Here is a 24003-nt window from a genome sequence, read left to right on the forward strand (position 1 = left end):
AATGATCTGTACCATTTTAAAATCTTGTTGCTGTCAGGAGCAGTTGTTGTGATGGTGTCACTACAGCCACGGATCGTGAATTTGAGCCTCGCCATAGACAGGTTTGAACGTAAATGTAGGTTTATTGACGTATGAGAAGGTTTGGGTTTTTTTATTCTTCTGTGTGATTATATGAGGGTAAAAGGGACAGAACTAGCAATTTCTTCACACTATATCTTCCCAAATGAAAAACGTGCTCAGTGCCAGATTATCAATACCCAAATGATTGTCTTCATTGTCCTGCTGTTATCTTCATCCTATTGGGAGCTGCAAAAAAGAAATGAGGATTCAGCTGCTTAAGGGACTATAGGAGAAACAGCGTCATGCATGTGGTGTCATGTAAGAAATATTATGTGCAAGTGTTGAAATGATTTATTGTAGTTACTGTGTTTTCTTTGGAACTTTTATGAAATTACGGCAAAATCACAATCCACTTTTGTTTTTTTTTCCACAATTTTGACTTAGGTAACCAAAGTTTTTATTAACCAGGGAATGAAGAACATGTTTTTGAAAGGGATTAAGCAGTGAAATGATGAATGGAACTGTTTCCAAAGCATGCACATAAAGTGATATCATCTAGCTATGGCTGATTTCTGCTCCATCGCTTCAACAGGAAAATAGCTATATTGCTGAAATGATTCGGCTTAGGCTCTATTATTTGTGGTGGCGCTTGACAGTTATGGAGTTGGAATTCAATTTCTTTCATCTAAAGCAGGTGTGCCTTAAAAATATCACTCTGCCACTTATGTATAACGCATGGAGATTGTTGGCTTCTTGCCTGAGAGCGTTTCAGTGCACTTATCCCATTTTCATACAGCAGAAGTTGTCCATGAATATCATCTTGGTTTAAATACATGAGTGAATTTTCTTTATCCCAAAACAAGATAATAGATGATATGAAAAGCTTTATTTTATGCTAGCACATAGATTTAAGAACCCATTTTGAAGGGCAGTTTTATAGAAATCTATATTACAAAGCACATAAAGATGTTGATATTAATTTATTATTCAGGACAAGAAGAAAGGTGCTCCTTAATCTTGATGTATCTGTATTTGATATGACAGGTTAACCTTGATATTAGCATCATGTATCCAAATTGTACTTCCCTGTTTGACTCTAAAATACCTTACCTTAGTTTCTGATAGTGATGTATCCAGGTAGCAGTTGTTTATTTGTGAATAGTACATGGCACATTTATTTTACACAAAAAGAGAGCATACTTCTACAATTGCCTGCTGGGATTTAGACAGGTTTAGTTGCAGTAAGGATTTGATTTCACACGGAAAAAAGGTGTGTAATATCTGGAAGAGTGCTATATATTTACTGAGGTCAAATAAAAATGTATGTGCGTGTCTGTGTCATATTACGTATTTCCATATATCTATATACACATTTATACTAAAATATATATATGGATTTTAGATGTGTATGCATCTGTATGTGTAAATATGTATATATAAAACCATAGAATCATTTAGGTTGGAGAAGACCTTTAAGATCATTAAGTCCAACTATAACCTAGCACTGCCAAATCCACCACTAAACCATGTCCCTAAGCACCACATCTACATCTCTTTTGAATACCTCCAGGGATGGAGGCTCAACCACTGCCCTGGGCAGCCTGTGCCAGTGCCTGACTGCCCTTTCAGAGAACAAATTTTTCTTAATATCCAACCTAAACCTTCCCTGCACAACTTGTGTCCATTTCATCTCGTCCTATCGCTTGTTACTAGGGAGAAGAGACCGACCCCCACCTCGCTCCAGCCTCCTTTCAGGTAGTTGTAGAGAGCAACAAGGTCTCCCCTCAGCCTCCTCTTCTCCAGACTGAACAACCCCAGCTCCCTCAGCCGCTCCTCATAAGACTTGTGCTCCAGACCCTTCCCCAGCTTCGTTGCCCTTCTTTGGATGCAGATGTATATATGTGCATTTATATACAAAATAGGACGTATTATGAAACTTAAAATGCTACAAAGGCACTGTCCTGCTTTCTTTTGGTAGAAACATGTGTGAAGGAAGTTGGAGCATATATTTAGTACCAAAGAGGGCAGAAACTTCCAACTATTCATGTTACAGAAACCTGTCTGCAGTCACCCCAAAACCCCATTCTGAAGGTTTGTGTCAGTTGAAGTCAAAACATATCAGGGAGGACTTTCAGTAGACTGGTTTCTCTTGTGTTCATGAAACTTTAATGAGAGCTAAAGAAAAACACTGTAATTTCCAAATCAGTAATGCTCTTCTGTCCCATTTAGACTTAAAGAGAAGATACATTTTTGTTGCAGGGAAGTCAACAGCAGAAGTCCAGAATGAACACTTTTGTAAGTTTTCTTTCTTCATAAGCTTCTCTGAGATTAAAAGTGTGTTCAAGTATTCATACACACTACAGATTTTCATTTTACTGTGCACTACCATAGTTCTTTAAATCCTTTAAGGACCAGGTGCAGGCTTTTGTCATCAATAGGATGGAGCATACGTTGAGACCTGCAGGCTAGCAGGGACTCAAGCTGGTGAGTTCACCTGGTAGGGCACATCTCTGCCTGGGTTTATCTGGGCACGCCTGGAAGCCCAAGTTCTTGGATGCTTCCAGGTCTGAACTAACTACAGTGTATCAGGAAGCCTCTGAATACAATCTGACTACATGAACAAATATACATGTTGAAGGTATTCAGTGATATGACGAGGAAGTCACAGTAATTTTTCTTGCTTAAATAGCATTTACTACTCTTCCATTCCTTTGTAATAAGCAAGCAAATAGTCCAACTGACATACATGTGTAGCCCGATACTGCTTGTATTTGACTTTCCTTTTTTTATCTCATATTACTTCCCTTTATTTGTCAAATAATTTACAAATAGGCATGCCATTTTTTCCTAAAACTCCACAGATGACTAGCTTGTATATTCACAGATGCTGAATACAGCTTGTATAACTTGAGCATCATGATTTGTGGTTTACTGTCTCTTGATGTATAAATGAACAAAGAAATAGTGATGTTAAGGTCACTAACTGCAGCAAAGGGTTGCCTAATATGAGAAATTGTTTATTAAAAACATCTTGGATTTTCAGGCTGTACTGAAATCAATAGTATGTTTAATCTTGGGAAGGCAGTCAATGGGTTCATTCATAGGGAATGAATGGCCTGTTGCTGTTCGATTTACTGGTAAAAACCAGTGTTAAAAAAAACTGCAACAAGGTTTACCTTTTCTTAATTATTATTTTCTGTAACAGGCTACAACTCTCAGTACCTTTATGTCTTAGAATAAATATTCAACAGACAGGCAAGTTTAGCACATTAATATTTAAACTGTTATGGGGAAAATACACCATCATGATAGCTTGTAGTGTAAATATTATGTACCATTTATATCTAACTAGATAACATTGTTTAGCTTAAATTAATTCTGTTGGCTTAATTAATGCTATTACTTTAATCCGTTTAGAAAGGAAAAAAAAAAAACAAGGAAAGCGTGATGGTATCAGATAGGACAACAGATATGATATGAATTTCAACTTTCTGAAAATCTCCCTGTTGTACAAAGGATGCAGCGATCATCTTAGTCTCTTTTGGGACTCGTGCCAAAGTTTTTAATTGTGGTTCCACTGGAAAAGAGGTCTGTTTAGTCTGTTTTATTTGGGTCGCTCCTTCCAGCCCTGGACAAATGTGCTCTAATGGCTGTTTTGAATATAAAAGTCAGCAGGAGCATTTGTCTTCGTGTCTGCCATGAAACTTGCTAAATTATCTGGATCTCTCAAAGAGTCAATACAAATTAAAAATACGCAAAAGGTTTCTAAGAGAGTGATTGCTATTCTAGCAAGTTCATTAGCCTTCTGAGGAATGCTGTTGGCAGGCTTTGTTTAGCAGAAGTCCAAAACAAAGTAAACCAAAAATGTCAGAAAATGAATTGCAAATCACTTGGTGATACAAATGTGAGAACTAGGACACTGATTATGAATAATTTGGGAAAATGTATATTGTTCCTTCAGGAATCTTAACTGCACAAAGAGGAACTATACCAGAGATTACAGCAGAGAAAGGGGGATAACTTGATTAAGTGAATATGGGCCATCCAGCTTTTCCAAATGCACTGGCAAAACCAGACTCCAGACACTAGTTAGTGTGTGGAAAAAAAAAGGAGTTCTGCAGTGAGGCCTTTTTTTTCCAGCTCCCTGTATCTATCTCCTTAGTGTTTTCAGTCTATACTCTGAAAAAAAGCTGCTGAAAATGATTTTTTCACTCTAATTTTGTGAGACTAAGTTGAAGACCAGAAATGAAGTTAAAAGGAGGAAATCAGTCTCCTAACCTGGGCAAGTGGCAATTGCATCTCCTTCCCTAGAAAAGGGAGGTTGGCGAGCTTCAGTTGGCTGCAGGTGCAGTCACCTGGAGCATCCCTTGTCAGCTGCTGCGGAGGGAAGGGAAGAGGCTGCTCCACTCCAATTTATTCCAGGTTTTTTTTGACAAATTTTACATGCCACTGCTACTGTATTGTTCCCATTATTTGAAGATTCAGAATAGAAACAGACCAAAGCATGAGTTTTAACTCCCATAGCAAAACGTAGTGATAAATCTAACTAGAAGGAGAGAAGATTGCAGATGCCACAGGCAAGGCTAACGTGCTCAGTGCCTTTTCTTCAGTCTTCACGGAAAGGTTAAACGTGACAGAAGGTTTAACATGATCAGAATTAACAAAGGAACAGAAATGCAAAGGGGAGTAGGGAAGGAACTGAGTATTTAGATTCAGAAAAGTCAGATTTAAGGCCTGTTTACAAGGTTAAATGATCAGGCAATAAACTGGGATTTGAATTTATGGTATGCTATCTACTGTGCATTAACTCACCATATGGAAAATCATAGTGTATATGAGGAGCTTTACATGAAGCAGCTTATCCAGGTCAACAGGGTCTCATAGAGTTTACCCCCGCCTATTTAAAGATGCATTTTCTAAACCAGCAGTGATTTGCTTTGAGAACTCCCAAAGGATATAAATAGTCCCAATAAACATAGTACATATTTTTAAATGAGAAAAAAAGGAAAGGCAAGGGAATGACAGCCAAAGGTTCAGACTAAGTTGGTATCTGGAAAGATACTAACACAAAATATTAAACAACCAACTTATAAGCCCCTCAAGCATAATACGGTAAACAGCCACCAGGAGCAGATACGTTTTTCACTTTAGGGAGGCTTCTGACATGACTCAGACAGTCATGCCAGTAGGTATGATTCAGATGAAATAAGTAAGGAGCAAGGCTTGTTTGAGAAAGTATTATCAAAGAATAATTTTATCAGTAGTCTGTTGTCAAGATGGGTACCCAGAGGCCCTGATTTTTCTACTATTCACTACTTGTATTAATGTCTTGGACAATGAGATGTCACATTTTTGAACAAAGTCACACTTGGAAGCAGTGCAAGCAGGCTTAGAATTAAAAATCTTTATAGTAAATGGGTGAAAGAGCTTGAAATGCGTAAGACAAAATTAAGTAAAGACAATAAAGATGGCGCTTACACAGGAAAAGTCAACTGCACAAATGCCAAATGGGAAATAAGGTACCCACACTGTGGAAAAGACTGAGCAGGTTGCAGTGCTGTCGCAGAAAAATGTGAATCTCTTGCTGTAAATGTATTAACCAGCGACTCAGGAGCCACGTGGGGAGGCAGTTGCTCGGCACTGGCTCGTGCCGGCACTCAGCTACAGCACATCAGGAAGGATATGGAGAAACTGGAGAGGGATTAGAGGAGAGCAACAGAGAACAGGGCTTGAGACTTGGTTGGTTTAGCTTAGGAAAATGGGAGAAAGTCAGGCAGGGGAGACTCTAATTGTCTTCAAACATGTAAATGTTACTAAAAGAACTGTGATAACTTTTCTCTGTGCCACCAGGGTTACCCCAAGAAGTATCAGTTTTACTTGCAACAGATTGGGTTTATGTTCAGTGTTAGGGAAAACAAAACTGTGCTCTAATAATGTAGCTAAATGCTTGAATAAATGACTTAGATAAATTGTGAGGTTTCCCTGACTGACGGGTTTGGAGAAGAAGTTGATAAAAGCCTATTCACTTATACCTGATCCATCCTGATAAATTAACTCTTGGGAGGCCTATCGTCCCAAGTTTTCTACAGTAATATAGGTATGAATTCCTATGTTTACAGTTTACTCTAATACATGCTAGTAAATAAGCTTTGTATTTTAATCTCTCTCATAATTTTGATTTCTTTTTGAGGGGTAGCTCATTTACTTTCATATGATATAAGCCATGTAATTTAAACTAGACACCATTAAATCCATCGTTTTTATTACTAACTTTGCTTCTAGCTTTCAGCAAGGCTCCCGGATTGAAGGAAGCCGGTTAATTCTCTTTTATTCAGAACGTTTCCTTCTTCACATCAAAGCAATACATGTTCATATCAGTGCAGCCAATCAGTATTTCTGCAGAATGAGCCATGAAACTGAAGAGTGCTTCAAACAGTCTTAAAAAGTGTGAGATGAATCATTGCTAGAGAGACCCACGTGTTTACGTGTATCATTGATGGCTTGGCATTTTGGACATACCTAATACGCAAAGTCTTTTTCTACTTTCTTTTTCTTTCAGGACTGATTTACTGTGTAATAGTTTATTCATGTGAAAGAGGAAGCCTGGTTTTTTGATTTAATATTTTCTGTTAAGTGCAACAGAGTTCCACTTCATTTGTGAAATGATAAATATCATACTTCACACTTTCACAACTAGAATAATGCTCTAAAGCAATCCTGGTAATCTTTTGGTCTGCTGTATCAAAAAGGGCAACTCTTGACCTACCAAAAGAAAGTCTCCTGGATATAGACACCTGCAGACAATAACTCCAGTTTATCTCGGCATATTCCTGCTTCCATTTGGATGACTTCTGTTAATTATTTGAGAAAATGTCCACCATATTTTCCTAGGCTACAGCCAACCTGTTCAATAGATTTTTTATATATAGAAAATCACAATACTTACTCATCTTTTCTACATCAGCTGCATTTCAGTATTGATGTAGGAGCTGTAATTTAGTATGAGAATGTACTTCTTAAGAAAATCCATACAGAACTGTAATTCTCGTATTAAAATCTAATTATCATTAACAGAATAAAGTGACTATCTGAACAGATTTTCATGCTTTCTCTTAATGCAATATGTAATTGAAGTGAAAATATGTTGATTTTTGCCCCTAGCCTTTCATTATAGATAAATGACAGGGCAACCTGCCTTTCTGAAAGCTGGAGATGGGGCCGGTCAGGACATCTGAGTGTGATAGTGTTTGAGTTATGGGAAATGAGTGGGGCTTAAAAAAGTGGCCCTTGACAAACATGTAAAATGGTTTGGGTGTTTGTGACTCTGGAAGGGAGAAGACTCTCTGAGAAACAGGGGGTGCAGGGTATGAAATAAAGCAGTATTCAAAATAGAAGGGGAAATTCAACTTGATATATACAGCGTTTAGGCACAGCAGGCAAGACAGAAAAAAAGGTTTTGTCTTAGCGGTGGTGCGGGGGAGAAACTGGACCCACAGACAAACACCGACGTGCTGGTCAGGTCAAGCCCAGCTGTTGGATGTGCTGTAGCTTTGCAAACCGTTCTAGGAGCTGGAGATGGCTTATTGTTTTTTTTTTAGGGGGTGAGGGTAGTATTTGCCCAACTCTATGCTTCTCAAATTCATGCAAAAAAAGGTTTGCATGAACTGGACTTCAGTTTGCTTTGGTTGATGCCAGGAAGAAAGAAATCATTGTTTCTTCACAAGGCAAGGGGAACAGCTGTCACAGCATGAAGATACAGAGCAGGAAAGGGGCTGCCTATTTTGGCTGTCATTCACCTTGGGAGGGCACAGAAGATTTAGTCCCGTCACCTCTGTTTGAGCATAGGCAGGAACACATGTTTGGTAGCAGAGTAGCAAGTGTTAACAGGTGCTAGGAGAGTTAATCTTGGAAAAGAGCCTCTAACAAAGTTAATTGGAGGAGAGAAGGGGATCCCTCTCTGACCAGGAGAATTGTTTTGGTGTTTTGCCACTTTTTGATAGGTCTATAGTGACGTTTAATGTATAGTTTGAGGTCAAGCCCAGCCAGACAAAGTGGGCTGTCTGTGGACATCAGGAACTGGAATGGAGAAGGAATGAACTAGAGTAATTGCCGCTTGCGGACCTCCTGGGTGCAAGGCTTGCCATTTCATGTTGCGAACAAGAGGCGAAGTTAGAAAGGCAGGGGGGTGAAAAGCAAGTGGAGGGGCGGCTGGTGGGGAGGAGCAGGTTGCCTTTGCCATTCAGAAAAGCTTCCAGGCTTGGGCTGGGCTGTAACCAGGTATTTTTCTCCAGGGTTTGCTGTGCAGATGATTAGTGGGTTTGGACCGGAGCACTGTATTAAGGATGACCCTGACTACCAGAATAGACACAGCTTTTGTGGATTTTATATTTGGAATATTAAACTGTTCCTTAAGGGAAAACGTTGTATAGAACTTGCATACAGGGTTAGTTTGGCAGCTGAGCAGTCATTAAACTTCCTTTAAACTATTTTATAACCTTATTTACATCTTTCATAAGGTTAACAAGACTTTAATCCATTTTTCTGTAAACTATTTCCATAACATTTCACTATTTTTGTCCTTACCATAAGAATCAGTTCTTTTGGACCTTACCTTCTTTTCACATGCTGAACCAGTATAGCCACTTCGGCAAGCGCAGACATTTGGTCTTATGCATCTGCTTCCAAATAGACATTTTTGCTCACAAAGTGCTACAAACGAAAGATAAACTTGGTTAGAAATACACTTATTCTAAGTCTTATAATTAGAAAGGGAATATTTAGATGCTTTTGAAAATGTTGTGACAAAATATATTATGATTCTGTAGTTTCATATGATGGAGGAAAGGGCAATAAACAAAAAAATGTTGAGCCATTAAAGATGGTTTGCCATAGGCTTTTTCATACCTATGTGTCTGTTATGTTTACAATTGTCTTTATTTCTTCCTTTTGTCCCTAATGATGGGGAAAGCGAAACCTGTGCCAAAGTAGTCGCCTCAGCTCAGTCAGATATTGATCAGTGCAAGGCCTCATTTTGAAAGCCAGGATACATTCTGGGCATTGATGGTTGGGTCAGATTTGTGCCAAAATTGATTTTATTTTGTTCCAATTGAAATAAAATAACAGCCATTAAAAGATCCGTTCTTGACTTGAGATGAAAAGGTATGTTAAATATGTACTCCCAAAGGTGATGCTATATAGGTGATGCTGTATAAAGGGGAGAGTTTGGTGAACTGCACACTTTACACCTCTGGAAACCAAGGCATAAGAACATGTAATTTCATGGTCCCACAGAATCAGTAATGAGCTACTTATTCCAAGTAAAAAGGAATCAGAAAAACTTTTTTATCATATCTAGAGTACCAGTGCACTTACAGAGGCCCATCCATCTGAAGATATTCTGTTAATAATAGAATCAGTGTTCTTGGTTTTTAAGAGAGAAAAAAGATAATCAATTGAATTAGTCAAATTTCAGCCAGTTTTTCCTCCTCATTAGCGGTTTATATTGTTATGACATTGTTTTGGCACTGAATAAAGAGAACAGCCAATTCACAGGGCCCAATTCAAGAAGAACACACATGTCATAGTATTTTAATTAGATCTCATGAGTTAAACCTTCTATAAATATTGCCAGAATATTGTATCCTCATTATAGGCAGTCAAACTAAATGCCTTCAAAACTGTGAATCAACAACGGGATGCTTATATTTTCTTGTGTGGCAGAGGCATATAGGAAGCTGCGAACCATGCACCATTAAGACAGACCTGAAAATAAAGTAGATGCATATCTATGATCCAGTACCATCTCCTTCATCATGGAGCAAAGTGTTTCATCAGATTTGAAAGAGTTTAATGTACTCCTATAAGGTTTTTTTCACAGAAAATCAACTTCAATAAATTCAGGGGCTGAAGGAACAAATTCCAGAATTTCAGTTTGTTGGACTTAGGTTCTGATTTTGACACAGATTTAAGCTCATGCAAATTCTTAGTGTTACGATCTGAAGTCTCAGAGATAAATCCGGCCAAGTGAAATTTCTTTAGAAAACACATAGTGGGATTCTAAGCCGTCCAAATGTGATTCTCAGAGTTATACTAATTGTTATAGTGACCTTGGAAGGCCAGCGACAAGATGTTTAACAACATCTGGAATTTGTATTGGTTTTGTTCTATCAGGTTATCATGGCAGCTACCGCTCAGTGAGGAGGCTGAGATTTTGCTACAGTAGGGAATATTAAAATCTAATTATGTGTACTGAACTTCAGGCTACGGGACAGAGGAGCAAAGAACTAGACTTACTGCCGCTCTACGCGTCTTAAAAAGGAGAGGCTGTAAACAGCTTGGCAAACTGCTACTCTTACGAGTACAGTCAGGTAGCAAGGGTTCATCCTGTGTCAAAACTACTGACCCGTACCATGTCCAGAACAAGAACACGCAGAGACCCGGACATGCTGGTGACCTTCATGTGCTCCTTTTTAAAAAGCCAGCTGTGTCAGGTGGTTATCTGCTGTAGGACTCCAGTGACCTGGAGCTAGCGGCTCGCCTTCCTAGTATATGAGCCAGTTGATGTATTTCTGCTATTTTGTAAAGGTAAAAGTGCTGTTTTGTTGAAATGAGATTTTAAGAAGCAAACTTGGTTTTGTTAGGTGTCTGTTGCAAAACACTCCTAAAGACCCAGAATGGGCAGCTGCAAACTTCTGAATCTCTCCTTCTGAGAGCAGGACACCCCAGTTTGAATCCTGGGTGTGGATGGGGCAGAGGAGGAATTACGGCCAAGCTAGAACAGTGTGCTCATCATCTGTCGACTGCTTCTTCAGCTCCTCCATGAACTTTGAAAGAACTCAGATTTATAACTGGAAAAATCTTAGAGTTTCATTCACTGGAACAAAACCGTTTCCCAGTAGGGAGTGCATTGTCAGCAGAAGGGGCTCCTTGTGCCCACACCAGTTTTGTTCCACTGCATAGTAAGCTAGAAGAGAGAGAACTGTGTATGATACTACTGTTACAGAGAGCTGTGTATGACACTACTGTTATTCATTTGGTATGAACTTGGGCTGGGGAAAAATGGAAGTTGATTCTCCTTTCAGCTTGGTAGTGGATAAAATAAGAACAGGTAAGGCAAAGAGAGGTGGACTCTTCTGGAGACCCCTATAGCAGCTGGGGGTGTTCTGGTGTGCACGGGCAGAAGAACAGGCATTAGGTAACGTACCAGGCTTTTTTCCGTCTGTGGTTTCTTTGAATCTCAGTTGATGCAACAAAGAAAAAAAAGGGAAAAGATTTCCTCCTTTTTTATCCTTTGCTACCTGCCTGTCTCTCCCTCTCCACCCACTGCTTCCTGCTGTAGTGCTCAGAAAAACAAGAGCTCAGTTAGGAGAAAAGTTAAAAACATTTTGGAAGAAAATTGGAACTGAAATCACAGAGGATAATAACATAGCTGAAGTTCAAATGAATATTTCATAAATGTATTTACAAGGGATGCTAAGCCACTAAACACTAAAAATGACACAGGCTATGTATGCATTATCCTGTACAGATTCAGCAAAGAAAGTCATTTAATAAGCTAAGCTTATGTTAAAATTATAATCAATAAATGCCCATTACAGAAAGAGATTTATCCCTGGGTGTTAAAAGAACAGAGCTATAATTTGCATGCGAACTACGTTCTTTTTTAGGATTTTTCTTTTTTAACGTTTGATAGGGTTACACAGGAAAGGTAGAAGAAAGCCTGTCTGAGATGTTGTTCAAGGCAGAGAGAGAGACCGAGGAAGAATGCTGAGGAAATTATAAGGCTATAAGCTTGACACTTATAACATGCAAATAAAGAGAAGACATTCTGAAGGGCAACGAGGAGCCAGTATGGGTTCAATAATATTAGAACAGAAGATAGCAGCATGAATTTTAATGATGAAGATCCTTCACAACTATAACCTTCTTATACTTGATAATTAATTATTAGAATTATACCTTGATCCTGCATTCAGAGCCTTAAACAACAGACTTATATCCCTGGCCAGAAGCCTTCTGACTTTACTGGGTTGTGTTTTGGCTATATCTGTCAGGGTAATCAGATTGCGCTATCAGGTCTTCACTGCTTTGGTCTAATGTTTCTTTTCTAGCTCAATAAAAAGAGACGTGTGAGTTAACCCTGCAGGAGGCAGGGGGAAGCCACAAGCATGGAGCTTTAGACTGGGTGACTGATACGGAATGGGAAGGAAATCACTGATGAAAACATGGTGATCTTGGGATACAGTTTATGTGTTTTCAGAGAGGGAATTCTTGGAATATTTGTGCTGCTGTCATGGAAGCTAAAAACAAAGTCAGACAGAAAATATGTTCTAATGGAGGGAGCTTAATCTATGAAGCTGCTGGTTTCTGTAGTTGAGACATGCTGAATATTTCAAATGACATTTTTTAACCTGTCCTCCTGAAAGGTAATTTCCCTGCATTTGCAATACAGTCTGAAACTTGACCATTATTCCTTAAACTATGACCATCAAAGTCATAGGTATTTATCAAGGATAATGTGTGTATTCCACCGTACACCGTATTTGTTGGGGCAAATGACCTATTTTATTGATTCTCTTTCAGAAGCTATTCTGTTCAGTTACAGATGAGTGGGGAACAAAACCATTCTCTTGACTGACCTCTTTATTTACAGTCTGATAAGAGGACTATTGTGTTTTGTCTGTTACCAATGCCTCCTAAAAGTCTCTACTTTTACTCTTGCGAAGTTCTGCAGTGTAGTGATAGCCAGAGACTGGTCTTACTCTCTAAAGCATTTTCAAAATACTTGAGTGAGAAAATTATTCTGACTTAGACAGTGCCAATCTTCATTGCAACAGAACTGAAAATCTGCTCTAGGTTCCTGTCAGTGGTGGTGTCCGCTGAAAGGTTGAAGCATTTTGGGCTATCACTTGTGATAGAGATCTATGCCCTTCTTTCCCAGTGAAAATTGGCAGGTAAATTTCAGACATCGGTATTTGCACTTGTAAGTATTTAAATTAATTATTAGGGACCTAAAAGTAGAGAATGTCATGTTTTGCCTTTTCTGGTTTTATAGAAGACTGAGAACAGGAGATTTAGAAAAGATTTTATTGCAGCAGCTATATCTACCGCTGCCTCCAAACATCTTCTTGACCTGTCCATGTAGGCTTAGGCTTCTGTGAGTTAGAAACTGCACTGACGAAGGCGATCTGTGACTTCTTACTAAAGATAAATCAAAAGTAGATGTCCAAGATGAATTGTCAGTATTTGTCCGTTGTCTTTTTTGTTGGCTTAATGGCTTACTCTGGCTAGCTATTGCAGTATAGAGGACTGAAACAATTTTTTTCCTTCTGAGAAATGTCCAGAAAATAGTGGAAGTCTCTGTAGATCCTTTGGTTTGGTCACCCTACTGGATGTGCGTTAGGAAGTTAACAGGGAAAAATGGGGTTCAGTGCGTAGATGAAACCTGTATCTCCGTTTCCGTCTCTGCCATCTCGATAAGGGCAGCTGCATGAATTCACAGGCTGAAAAGCTGGGGTTATCTAACCTCCTCCTACCCTTGAAAATGGCCCAGAGAAACAATCCAGCCCGAGTTGCTTCTGGAGAGTGGAGAAGGTACAGCGATTGCTGAGAAAAGTTATCGTCTGGATTGTTACTTGTAAAGTGAGATGGAATTTTTGCATTATGAAATGTAAAAAATCTAGATGAATGATATGAAAAATATATTAATTAATAGATAATATATATTAATAAATTCACATACAATATAATAAACAATAGATAATGTATTTATATAATATGTAATAAAATAAATTAGTATAGAATATGAAATAATATTTGAATATCATGACTAATATGTTGCTACTACTTTCTTATCTTATAAAGTGAATGTTTTGCTCTGTTGTTAGCAGCCAAGGTCTGTAGTTAAAGTGGTGCAAATCAAGGCCGTATTCAGCCTTGTGGTTGATACTACAGTAAAGCACAGAATTTGGGCATACGGAAAGGGGGTGCCGAGCACAGCGAAACCTCAGGGGCTTAAATTTGAGAAAGCAGTTTTGCCCAGGGGAGTAACGTGATGAACCAAACGCCTCCTTGCCAGAAGTGCACTGGGTCTGGCAGAGCGTGTGGATGTGGCCCACTATTCGTGCGCTGCTGGGAGATGGGAAAGAGGCCAAAGTAATACAAGAGTGACAAAAAGATGTAACCAGAAGTTGGTTACAGTCCTCTTTGCTGCCGCTAGCAGCCTGCTCGTCAGTGCCAGAGCTGAGGCGAAGGTGAGCGCTTCTTTGAGCAAGGAAGGCACTCAGAAGGCTTTTTATGTTTAGGCAGATAAATGCGTTTTTTTCATTGAGTTCTGGATTTGGGTGAATCCCATTAAAACACAAAACCAGACCTGCTTTCAGGGGTTACACTTCTATGCAAAACTTTCTACCTAACATATGTGAGGATGAAGACTTTCTTGTTCCCCTGCTTCCTCCCTGCCTCACTGTGAATACCCTGGAGCAACATTATAAGACCTCACCATCTGCTCGCTGACAATAGTCTTCTCTCTTTCTACTTAAAAAACCAGAAATTCCAACCATTTGGTGATTGTTTGAGTTTGCTGTGGGACCTAGGAGTTTCAGCCAGCTCCTTTTGGACAAAAAGCTAATATAATTCCCCACTACAGTGAAAACATGGGAAGAAATAGTAAAAACAGAGTGAGTAGCAAGTGAACAGATTTGGAGCAAAGTTTCAAAGGTTAGACAGATATATAAAAAGTTGCCTAGGCTTCTTTGCCTGCATAGGACAGCAGAAATCCTTAATGACAGTAAGCCTTACTTGCCTTTCACAGGAACAAGCATGATTTGTTTATTTATTTAATAAACTGAGTCAAGAATATGTCATCAACTAATAAATAACTTTAAACATTACGATGTTTGAACTAGAAGACAGCTGGCACAAAGAAACAAGTACACAGCCATTGGGATTTAACTGACAAAGAATTTCCATAAGTAATTACGCTCTGCGAGTGTGAGAGGAAAGAAAGATTGCCCTTTAAAGGGGATAATGCCTTGATATTTTCCTCATGCTCTTTTACTGTAAAGCTAATAACATACACAAACTGAAGTGACCCTGGATGTAACAGGCAATAATGGATCTCTTCCTATTGCAGGTCTTCCAGCCCCTCCACATGCAAGTACTTCCAGCTATCTCAGTGCTCGGTCTGAACACGTAGTATTTACAGGATTGGGCTCTTAGGTAAGCAGATACATAGATTTTCTTTCTGTGCTTAATGCCATCTACGTACACAGAATGGCTACTCCATTTCCTTTTGTCCCTGACCCCTCTTTTTTTTTACCTTGCATTTCAAATTGTTTAATTTAAAGACTACTAATTTTGTCTGACGGATTGAGCTCAGCATCCACATAAGCAAAAGATGAGTCGGGTCTCTTTCTCATGCTGACGTTGAGTCCAGAAATGTCTTTGAAAGTAACAGTTTTACTGGCAGCATAAGACAGTTCTGACAAATAAGAGGCAGAATTGTAGGTGCTAATCATGTCAGGGTTGACTTTTACATGCAGTATACACTTAGTAGGAAATTTAATGCATAAAGATCTCCAGTGCAATGTGCATGGCTACAAAACTGTAGTAGCTAAAGCAGCACTTACGGGTCTGGCACAGCACTCCGACCCATCCTCCAGAGCACTCGCAGATGTTTGGACCTATACATTCTCCACCGTTCAGGCATTTCTGCAGGCAAACAGCTGAACAGATTGACATGAAACAAGTGAGATGATGTACAACATATATCTGATGTTTAAGATCTGTCTGAAAGAGGGACCTGCTCGGTTTTATTCCATATGGCTAATTTCTAAAGAAGTGAATGTGTTATATTCATCAGATAATCAGTGTTCAGGATTCTTTGATGTTTGCTTCTTAAGAAATTAATCTTTGATGACTGTTTACTGGTAGCTTCACTATTTCTAATGCTCAGCTAACTATCAGCTAAGAATATTCTTCATGTAGAAGCATAGAATCATTTAGGTTGGAAAAGACCTTTAGGATCATTGAGTCCAACCATAAACCTAGCACTGCCAACTTCACCACTCAATATATGCTATATCCATATAATTTGATATATCCATATGTGTTATATGCATATTATGTGTTCCATGTTATAAATAAACAGATTCTCACAGTAAAGTTTGATAAGTTTATTGCATATATTATTTCTTCAGAGATCCTGAAAGAATGAATGCATGTTTTGGTGTATATGTGTGAGAGACACAGACTTCCTTCAGAATTTCTGAATCAATTATTAATATTATAATTTCAAAACACTAGTTCTGAAATCATGTTTACTATCAGGACCAAAGGGTAAAAAGCCAATATTTTAATATAGTTTACATGCAGTATGTCATCTTGATTATAAATTTATTCAGTTTATCTGTCAACATCATGGTAATGAATAGCCACGTAAGGAAAAATATTCCTTGAAAATATTTTAGGGTGAGAGGGTTTTTTTAATTACATTTTAATGTAACCATAGTCAGACCTGGTAGAGCTACAGAGTAAGAACACATCATTCTCCAAATTATGCACCAAAATCTATCTGGTGACCTTGAGAGTATGTTGGCTTGGAAGGCTTTATAGCAGGCTTTAAATAGTTCTGTATTTTGAAATATATGGCATTTCTCTGTAAAATATAACAAAATATGTGAAGCTGTTAAAACATAAAATCAATGATTCAAATTTAACACTACAAAAATGAATTTCCATAACAAGATGTATAACAGACAGCTGCATGAAGCAGAACCGGGGTTGCCCTGCACAGCTTTTTTCCTTTGCAAGCATCAAATGTTTATGGCATTTTGTTTTACCTGTACTTAAAACTGGTTTTCTTCAAACTGCTGAAGTAGCAAAACAGATTCTATTCGCTACGTTGTTTTTCAATATTAAAATAAGATTACAATTGATGTTGACTGGCCTAAGTAATAATAATCTGCTCGATGGGCAGTAGAGGTGCTTACGTTTATTACAGTGCTTTCCCCTCCAGCCAGACGGGCAGTCGCAGCCATTTGGGCGTACGCATTTCCCTCCGTTCATGCACATGGGGTCACAGACACCTGCAGATACATATCAAAGGAAGAACATGGTAGCTGGGAAATGAGGGAAGACTTTACTAGAGACTTATTTGCTTCCTTTCAGAAGGTTCAATTGCTTGTAATTAAAAACCAGGAAAGTAATTTGGATTTGAGAATCTGAAACACAGAGGCTTGATAGCTCCCATAAATCCTTCTGGAAAACGCTGTGCGTTGTGTGGAAGCTCTTTCAGGGAAGCTCCAGTAAGAGCTGCCTCACCAGAAAAACAAGAGAGGCATTAATTACAATGATTCTCAGAAAAACAAGTAAGAAATTTTCTGTGGCAGCTGTGGACAGATCGAATACTTGTTAGAGCTTTCGCTTCCTGAATTGGAAAACACGTTCTCAGATGTTCATTTGGATAAGAAAAGACTTGAAGAGGATAGATGGGTTTGACACAATTTTGGGAATGTTTTTGCATTCAACCAAGCTTAAAAGCTAAATAGATCTATTCCTCCATCGCCTTTTTGCACCATTATTTGTTAAAGTACTTACCTTCTTACTTTATTCTGTCATATAAATAAGATGTGAACGCTAAATTGTTCTTTTAACCACAACCACAGGAAAACAGATGATTTTTTTGTTAGATTTCACTAGAAACCTAATTGCTAATTTTTGTGTCTCAGATTAAGCCCTGTATTTATCAATATTGTTGTTTTACAACATTCAACAGTAAAATCTTACTCTTCTGGCAAGTCAAACATCTGCAATCCCAACCTGCTGTGATATAAGTAGATGCCACAGGCAGATACCCAAAGTCCTCACCTCCTGTTTCTCCTTGCCTGTAAGTATAGGAAGGACCCATCAGCGGCAGTGTCGTTTAGAAACATGGCAGTGCTGGGATGATGGGAGTGGGAATGATTTGCCTTTTACGTGGAAGAAGGCATTTGATAGCTGGGTGGAAGACAATAAAACCATGTTACATAGCAAGCAGCTGGACTGGAGTACGGGAGTGAAGTCAGGAGGAGTCTGACAATGAAGGTTTGAGATCACATTTGTCTCGAATGGCTCCTGCCACCTTTAAAGCTTTATGGGCACCATGGGATTTCCCCGTAACTCATTACCAACAGCAGTAATCAGCATCAGTCCTCCCTGCTTGCGGAGCCGGGCGGCTGTTGAACACCCAGCTCTTCCTCAGCAGGGAGCAGGCTACTTGCTTCTGCAGGCACCGAGGGGCCTGACAGCTAAAATATAGCATTACAGTGCCTTTGTTAGCCTTAAGGTTGTGATGTCTTTTGGCACATCAGCAGTAAGAACAGAACTTGAATACTAATGCCGTAGCAATTCCAATTTTCAAGTCATCACTATGTACAGGGATCTGAAACTACCACAGCCCCCCCCAGACCTTTGCTGTAGAAGGTGGAATCCTGCAAAAAGCCTCAAAATAGGAATGATTATTAAGAAATAGCATGCAAAAATACAGCAACTGTTATTCGATGGGAGAATAACCTTGTGTTCCTCTCTTAGGTATGATCAGGCATTTTGAGATAGGTAGATTTAGATTCCCTAATTATTCCTCTGATGTATTGAAATATTGCTTTGGTAGCTTTTTATGTTCTGGTCTATTCCTTCGGTGCAGATGCTGCTGCACTGGCAGCTTTTGGTGCTACATTGCTGCTCTTGGTTGGCTGCTACATTTGCATTTTGTTCTGTGCCAAGCCTCCTGGTTCCCTCAGCACAGTGACCTGCCCTCAGGCAGGTCAGACTTACCCACGCTTATAAGGGCTGCTTGGATCCAAGCCCTTAAACTGTCATCCTCTTTTTCCTTCTTCTTCCCCCTCTCCTGATCCATGCTATAATCTTGGCCTCTGCTTTTACTAAGGCTAACAGGGATCTACAGTTCTTGCTGAATTGTCAAAAAGTGCTGCAACCACTAGTTAAAACCTAGATGAGTTCAAAGTGTCATGGCAACCATAACTCTGAAATAATTTCATCTTTTATTTTCCCTCTTCCTTTTTCTCTCCCTTTTGATCTCATGACTTCTGGCCTACAATCTTTGTTGTGTTGTATTTGACTTCCCATTTCAATTGTAACACAGCTCAGATATTCAGAATTTAGAAAAGATGACCCCAAACCATAAAATTTGGTTCTAGATTTCAAATGACCTTATGCTTTGTGATATTCACGGACCATGGTGTCCCGAATGCTAACCTGCTGTCCTCAAATCAGTTGAAAATCTGGAGGTTGATTTTGAGATCATATGAAACTTGGACAATTTCTTCCACTCACCTCTTAAAAAGTAAAGCCAAGAAAAAGTAACTAGAAGCACAGTAGCAATTGTTCAAATGGGTATTTCTCCTTTTTTTTTTTTTTTTGTCCCTTACATTTTCTGTGTATTTTTAACCTTATTCAAGCAATTACATTTTAAGATATTCCTGGTTGTTTTGTACTGATAGCAGATTTTTTAAATTGTGGAACAACAGACTCTTCCTTCAATTACAGGGAGTCAAACTAGTGTGCTTTTTCATTAACTTTTAGTTTTTAGTGTGTGTATAAGTGAACTTGTTCCAGCTCAATTTGCATTGTAATTCAGCAAAACTTGAAGCAACAGGTGAGGTCCAGTCTCGGTTTGAGAAAAACATCTTGGTTCAAACTGACTTTCAACTTGAGAGCTGTTTTTCTCTTTGTTCAGCTGCCTTACAAATGAACAAGCAACCCTGAAAATGTAGCATGAACTTCCTTTACGTTGTTTATTGCTTATGGCATCTCTCACTTCAGTGATAAATCCAAAGGAGTTCAATTCCAAGTGAACTGAGGCAAGTACCAAACCTGTTCTGAACTGGAGGGGCACTTCTGCCTGGCCACCCTCCGGGGCAGGTACTTTCTCTTCTTGCTAGGGAAATCACGAGCACCTTTATGTAAACGAATGCAGTGTTATCTCTCTCCTTTTCCTGTCTGACACCTCCACTCTGTTCTCCTTTTCTTTAACTTTCTTAAATACAATTCCACCTCAGTACCCATCAGGCAGACTTCAACATTTGTTGATGATGATAACTAGTTTGGATCCTTTCTAGTCCCACTCCTTGGCCTCTGTGGAGGAGCTCCAATTTCAAAACAGCAAACAAAAATGTTACAGCCTCTCACAGGAAAACTAAATAAATTATCAGACACTAGGAGAGCAAATCGAATTATTGTAATCCTCCCAGGCACTGGCATGACTTTAAGAAGACTCACCTTTCTTTTTTTCCCCCTCCCTTTAAAAAAGGCCTGGCATCTTGACCCAAAGGCAACAGTGGTTTGATAGGTATTCCACCTGCCTTGGGGGCTAGCCCTAATGACACGGATACAAACACATTCATCTCTTCCCTTTGTTGCAGTTTGGTGGGGTGTATCACTGGGGATAGGGAGAGTCCTGCGCTGTCAACACATCCTGGGTGCAAACTTGCTGGCAGCCAGTCAGTATCACTAAAGCCTTAATCCCATTCCCCTTGCTGTCAGTGTCGACATTTCCATGCTCCTCAGTAAGAACAGAAGCACAGAATTTCATACGCATATGCAATAGAGTTAATTCTATAACATGCCACAATTCTGTAAGGCCACTGTTTAAAACTAGAAAGGACTTCCATGATCTTATGTTTTCCAAAACAGGTAAGGTAGATAAGGCAAGCCTATGGTGAAGGTGATAATGCAGGTTAAAGAAAAAGCATGATTACGTGTTGTATTTCAGGTGAGGGGTGATTTTGATAAGGTAACAAGCAGATGCAGGTGTTAAGATAAAACATAGGTGTTGCACAGAACATCATACAAAATGTACGGAATTCTTTTGTGTGCTGAAAGGCATTCACAAGTTGCTAAGTTTTCTGTTTTATGCAGCAGCTATTTCTCTTTGATGGCTTTAATGCATTTTGACCTTACAATCACTTAAAATTTCCTGTGACCCTTTTCATAGCTTATCCCCTGTAGGCTGACTTGACCCAGAGAACTGCTTCTTGCAACTCTTTTTATCAACCTCCATGGAGCTCCATAGTTCAACTGCTCAGCCCTAACATCTTTAAGGTAGTCAGACGTCCTGCTTTGTCAGCTAAAGGGAAGAATTTTCCTGCAAAATAAATAATTCCAGAGATTACTAAAATTCTAAGAAAAAAACAAATCAACACCTGAAACGTGGTGTATAAAGTCAAGTAGGTCCTCCTGGTGTAAGTAGCACCAGCAATGGACACCTACAATTCCAGGGTCTTCCTTTGCCTGCCCTTCTTGCCATTGATTTACACTAACAGGTCCCCTAAAACACACATGGTATTAAGCAAAATATCCCTGCTATGCAAAGCCAGAAGGGACTGAGGGCAAAGTTAAGCACTGGGATGCTTTGCTGGACTGCACATACTAGAAGCAACTGCGAGTAATCTCTTGTTCTGACAGTCACAATATTAGCCAGCAGTATCTGCTGATTACTTTACGGTGATTAAAAGAAGCCAGACATTTCCTTCAGACTCCCACTGCTTCTGCGGGTTAGGAGGCAAAAACTTTTCAAGTTGAACCGAAGCCACCTTTTGATGCAACTACCCCATTACACCTTTTCTCGCTAGAAGTAGATAATAATAAGTAGTGAAAAGCTTGTAATTTTGTTGAAATACGACAGTCTTCATCACCACCCTCATAAAGTCAAAACAGAGGGAATATTAAATCAGGCTCCTAAAATCTTGGCAGAAAGGGATCCTCTGCAATGTTTCAGGAGTAGCCTTGCCGCGGCTGAACATCCATGTCCTTCCCTGACAATGAGACTGCACAGACTATTTCTTTCTGAATCAAAAATTACCTGTCATCACGTATCCTGAGCCATGCTGCTGATGAGGAGACAGTGCGTCACGCTGCAGTGCTGATTAGAAGATGTAGTTTTCAAGACAACTTTTCTTTCTTTTTTTTTTTTTTTTTTTTTTTTTTTAATATGCCCTGTAGAAGCTGAGAAAATTGACCTGCTTCTGGATGCATTCTGCCTTTGGATGGAAGAGAGAAAACAGCCTCAAGCAGTAACATCTGTGTGGGCCAGCTAAGGTAATGCATCAGGCTATAGCTTACTGACAAAGAACACAGAAATGCGGCCAAAAGAACCCCTACTGGCAGATACATACTTTAATGTATCCTTTAAGTCACCATCCCTGTGCTGTCATTTATGTGTGATTCACAAGCGCTGCTTTTATTTCTGGCTGTGGTTGGTTTTGGACTGACTTCTCTGTGGGTCTAGTGCATATTTTGACTTGCTCTCTCTACTGCTCTTTTGAGGAGCAGGCAGCTTGATCAGTTGCAGTTTTGGCTTTTGTATGTGTACATGTTGTTTTAATGTTCATTTTCTCCTTTCTGCTTAGTGGTTATCTTGATTTTGTGTGACATTCTCAAAGACAAAGAGCTGTAGCTGGGGAGATACGACACAGTAAGGACACAGAGCATGGGACACATTTAAAAATAACACTGGCTGGTCTTGTCAGGAAAATACAGATGACAGAACTCAAGCTGAGAACAAAAATAAAACCAATAGATGTGAAAGCAGTGGACTTTCTGTTAAAACTGGCACTTCTAGTCCTTTTCCAATGTTTATAGGTAATGTACATCACCTATTGATAAAACACAAAAACCGGGGAGAGGCTCTGTGCCAGGAATGGCACAATCATGAGACTGCAGCCTTAAAATGTAGGGATGTTGCTGAACTTTTCCATAGGACAAGAACTGGAAGGTCAGGTCAGCAGTTTCACAAAATAGCACGGTTCGATTGATCGACTGGAAAGAAGGTTCCCCATCTCTCTGGATGCATTATGCATCCCAGCAGCACTGCTCGAATGAAACATTATCCTGACTGCAGTAAGGAAACAATTGGTTGGATGCTACTGGGCTCCAAATAAAGATTTGATCTTGCTGAACGATCTTTAATCCTTTGAAAAAATGAATAACAAAATGGGTGTGTTCGGGCAAAAAAGGGTTTTTCTAAAAAAGAGCACCATTGTTTGGATTCTACTGCCCTGACACTGGCAAAAACTAGTCGAGGTAAAAAATGTCATTCTCCCCTTTAGAGGGTATAACTGATGCTCAACAGATCATTAGCGAGATGGATGTACCAATATATCTGTTGCTGTGAAGGTCCCAAATGTACATAGCTCTGAAAAACATGTTATGGATTCGGGACACTAGCAATTTCTAGTCTCCTTTTTTCTGCTTCCAAGGGCAGTAAGGAACTAGTTTTGCCGGTGCTGAGTTTTAGGCACGTATGTTGTTCCAGAGCTTGATTTTCTCTGAAATTCCTCATCTATGTTGCTTTGGATTTGTAAATAAAGAAATAACTTTCTCTCGAAGCTCTATCAGAGTAACCTCAGATGTGCGATCCACTGAATGTCAGTAATTATAGCCACAGATTAAATTTTAAGAAGAGGGAATATTTGTCATGTAATAAAGTTGTTGGCAATTTTTGTGCAAGGTTGTTCTAAAATTTGGATCCTTATCCATATCAGGCTACCAATCATTCTGAGGTTTGCTCATCCCTATTTTTCGCTTCATGTATCTCTGACAGAGATGCAAAGCACTTCTTCAATAAATTACCTTTCTGAATAGTAAAAATAATCTGGTAGAAACCTCTGAGGGATGCAGTGCGGGAGAACAAATTACTACAAGACACAGAGGGAGCTGTAAATGTAATTGTGATGGGTGTGGTGACAGTTTGCATTTATAATATATTCACTTTACCACGCAGCTCTAGCAATATGAGTTAGTTTGCATGACCTAGCACACATTTCAGAAGAAAAAATGGTCTGAAAAATTATGGATCATATAGATAGCAGTGCAATGCCAGTGCTTTGCCTAATTGTGTCTGGTCTTTTTTCTGATGCGTACTCTGATATACCTATGAGGCCTTTT

General features: G+C 39.2%; 1 protein-coding gene across 1 annotated transcript in view; it reads right to left on the minus strand.

Annotated features, from left to right (window-relative positions):
* Nucleotides 1-209: 209 nt before the first annotated feature.
* Nucleotides 210-24003, minus strand: part of LOC148052391 (von Willebrand factor D and EGF domain-containing protein-like) — a 188148-nt gene continuing 164354 nt past the window's right edge. Inside the window, exons 26-29 of the mRNA XM_087731996.1 lie at nucleotides 17052-17147; nucleotides 15690-15785; nucleotides 8672-8769; nucleotides 210-306 (exon numbers count right to left, since the gene is read on the minus strand). Coding sequence (XP_087588122.1) covers nucleotides 292-306; nucleotides 8672-8769; nucleotides 15690-15785; nucleotides 17052-17147 — 305 coding nt within the window. The 3' untranslated portion in view covers nucleotides 210-291. The remainder of the gene's footprint in view (nucleotides 307-8671; nucleotides 8770-15689; nucleotides 15786-17051; nucleotides 17148-24003) is intronic.

The sequence above is a fragment of the Nipponia nippon genome, unplaced genomic scaffold (assembly GCF_047370975.1).
Source record: "Nipponia nippon isolate SJK-2023a ecotype South Korea unplaced genomic scaffold, ASM4737097v1 scaffold_5, whole genome shotgun sequence".
Taxonomy (NCBI): Eukaryota; Metazoa; Chordata; class Aves; order Pelecaniformes; family Threskiornithidae; genus Nipponia; species Nipponia nippon.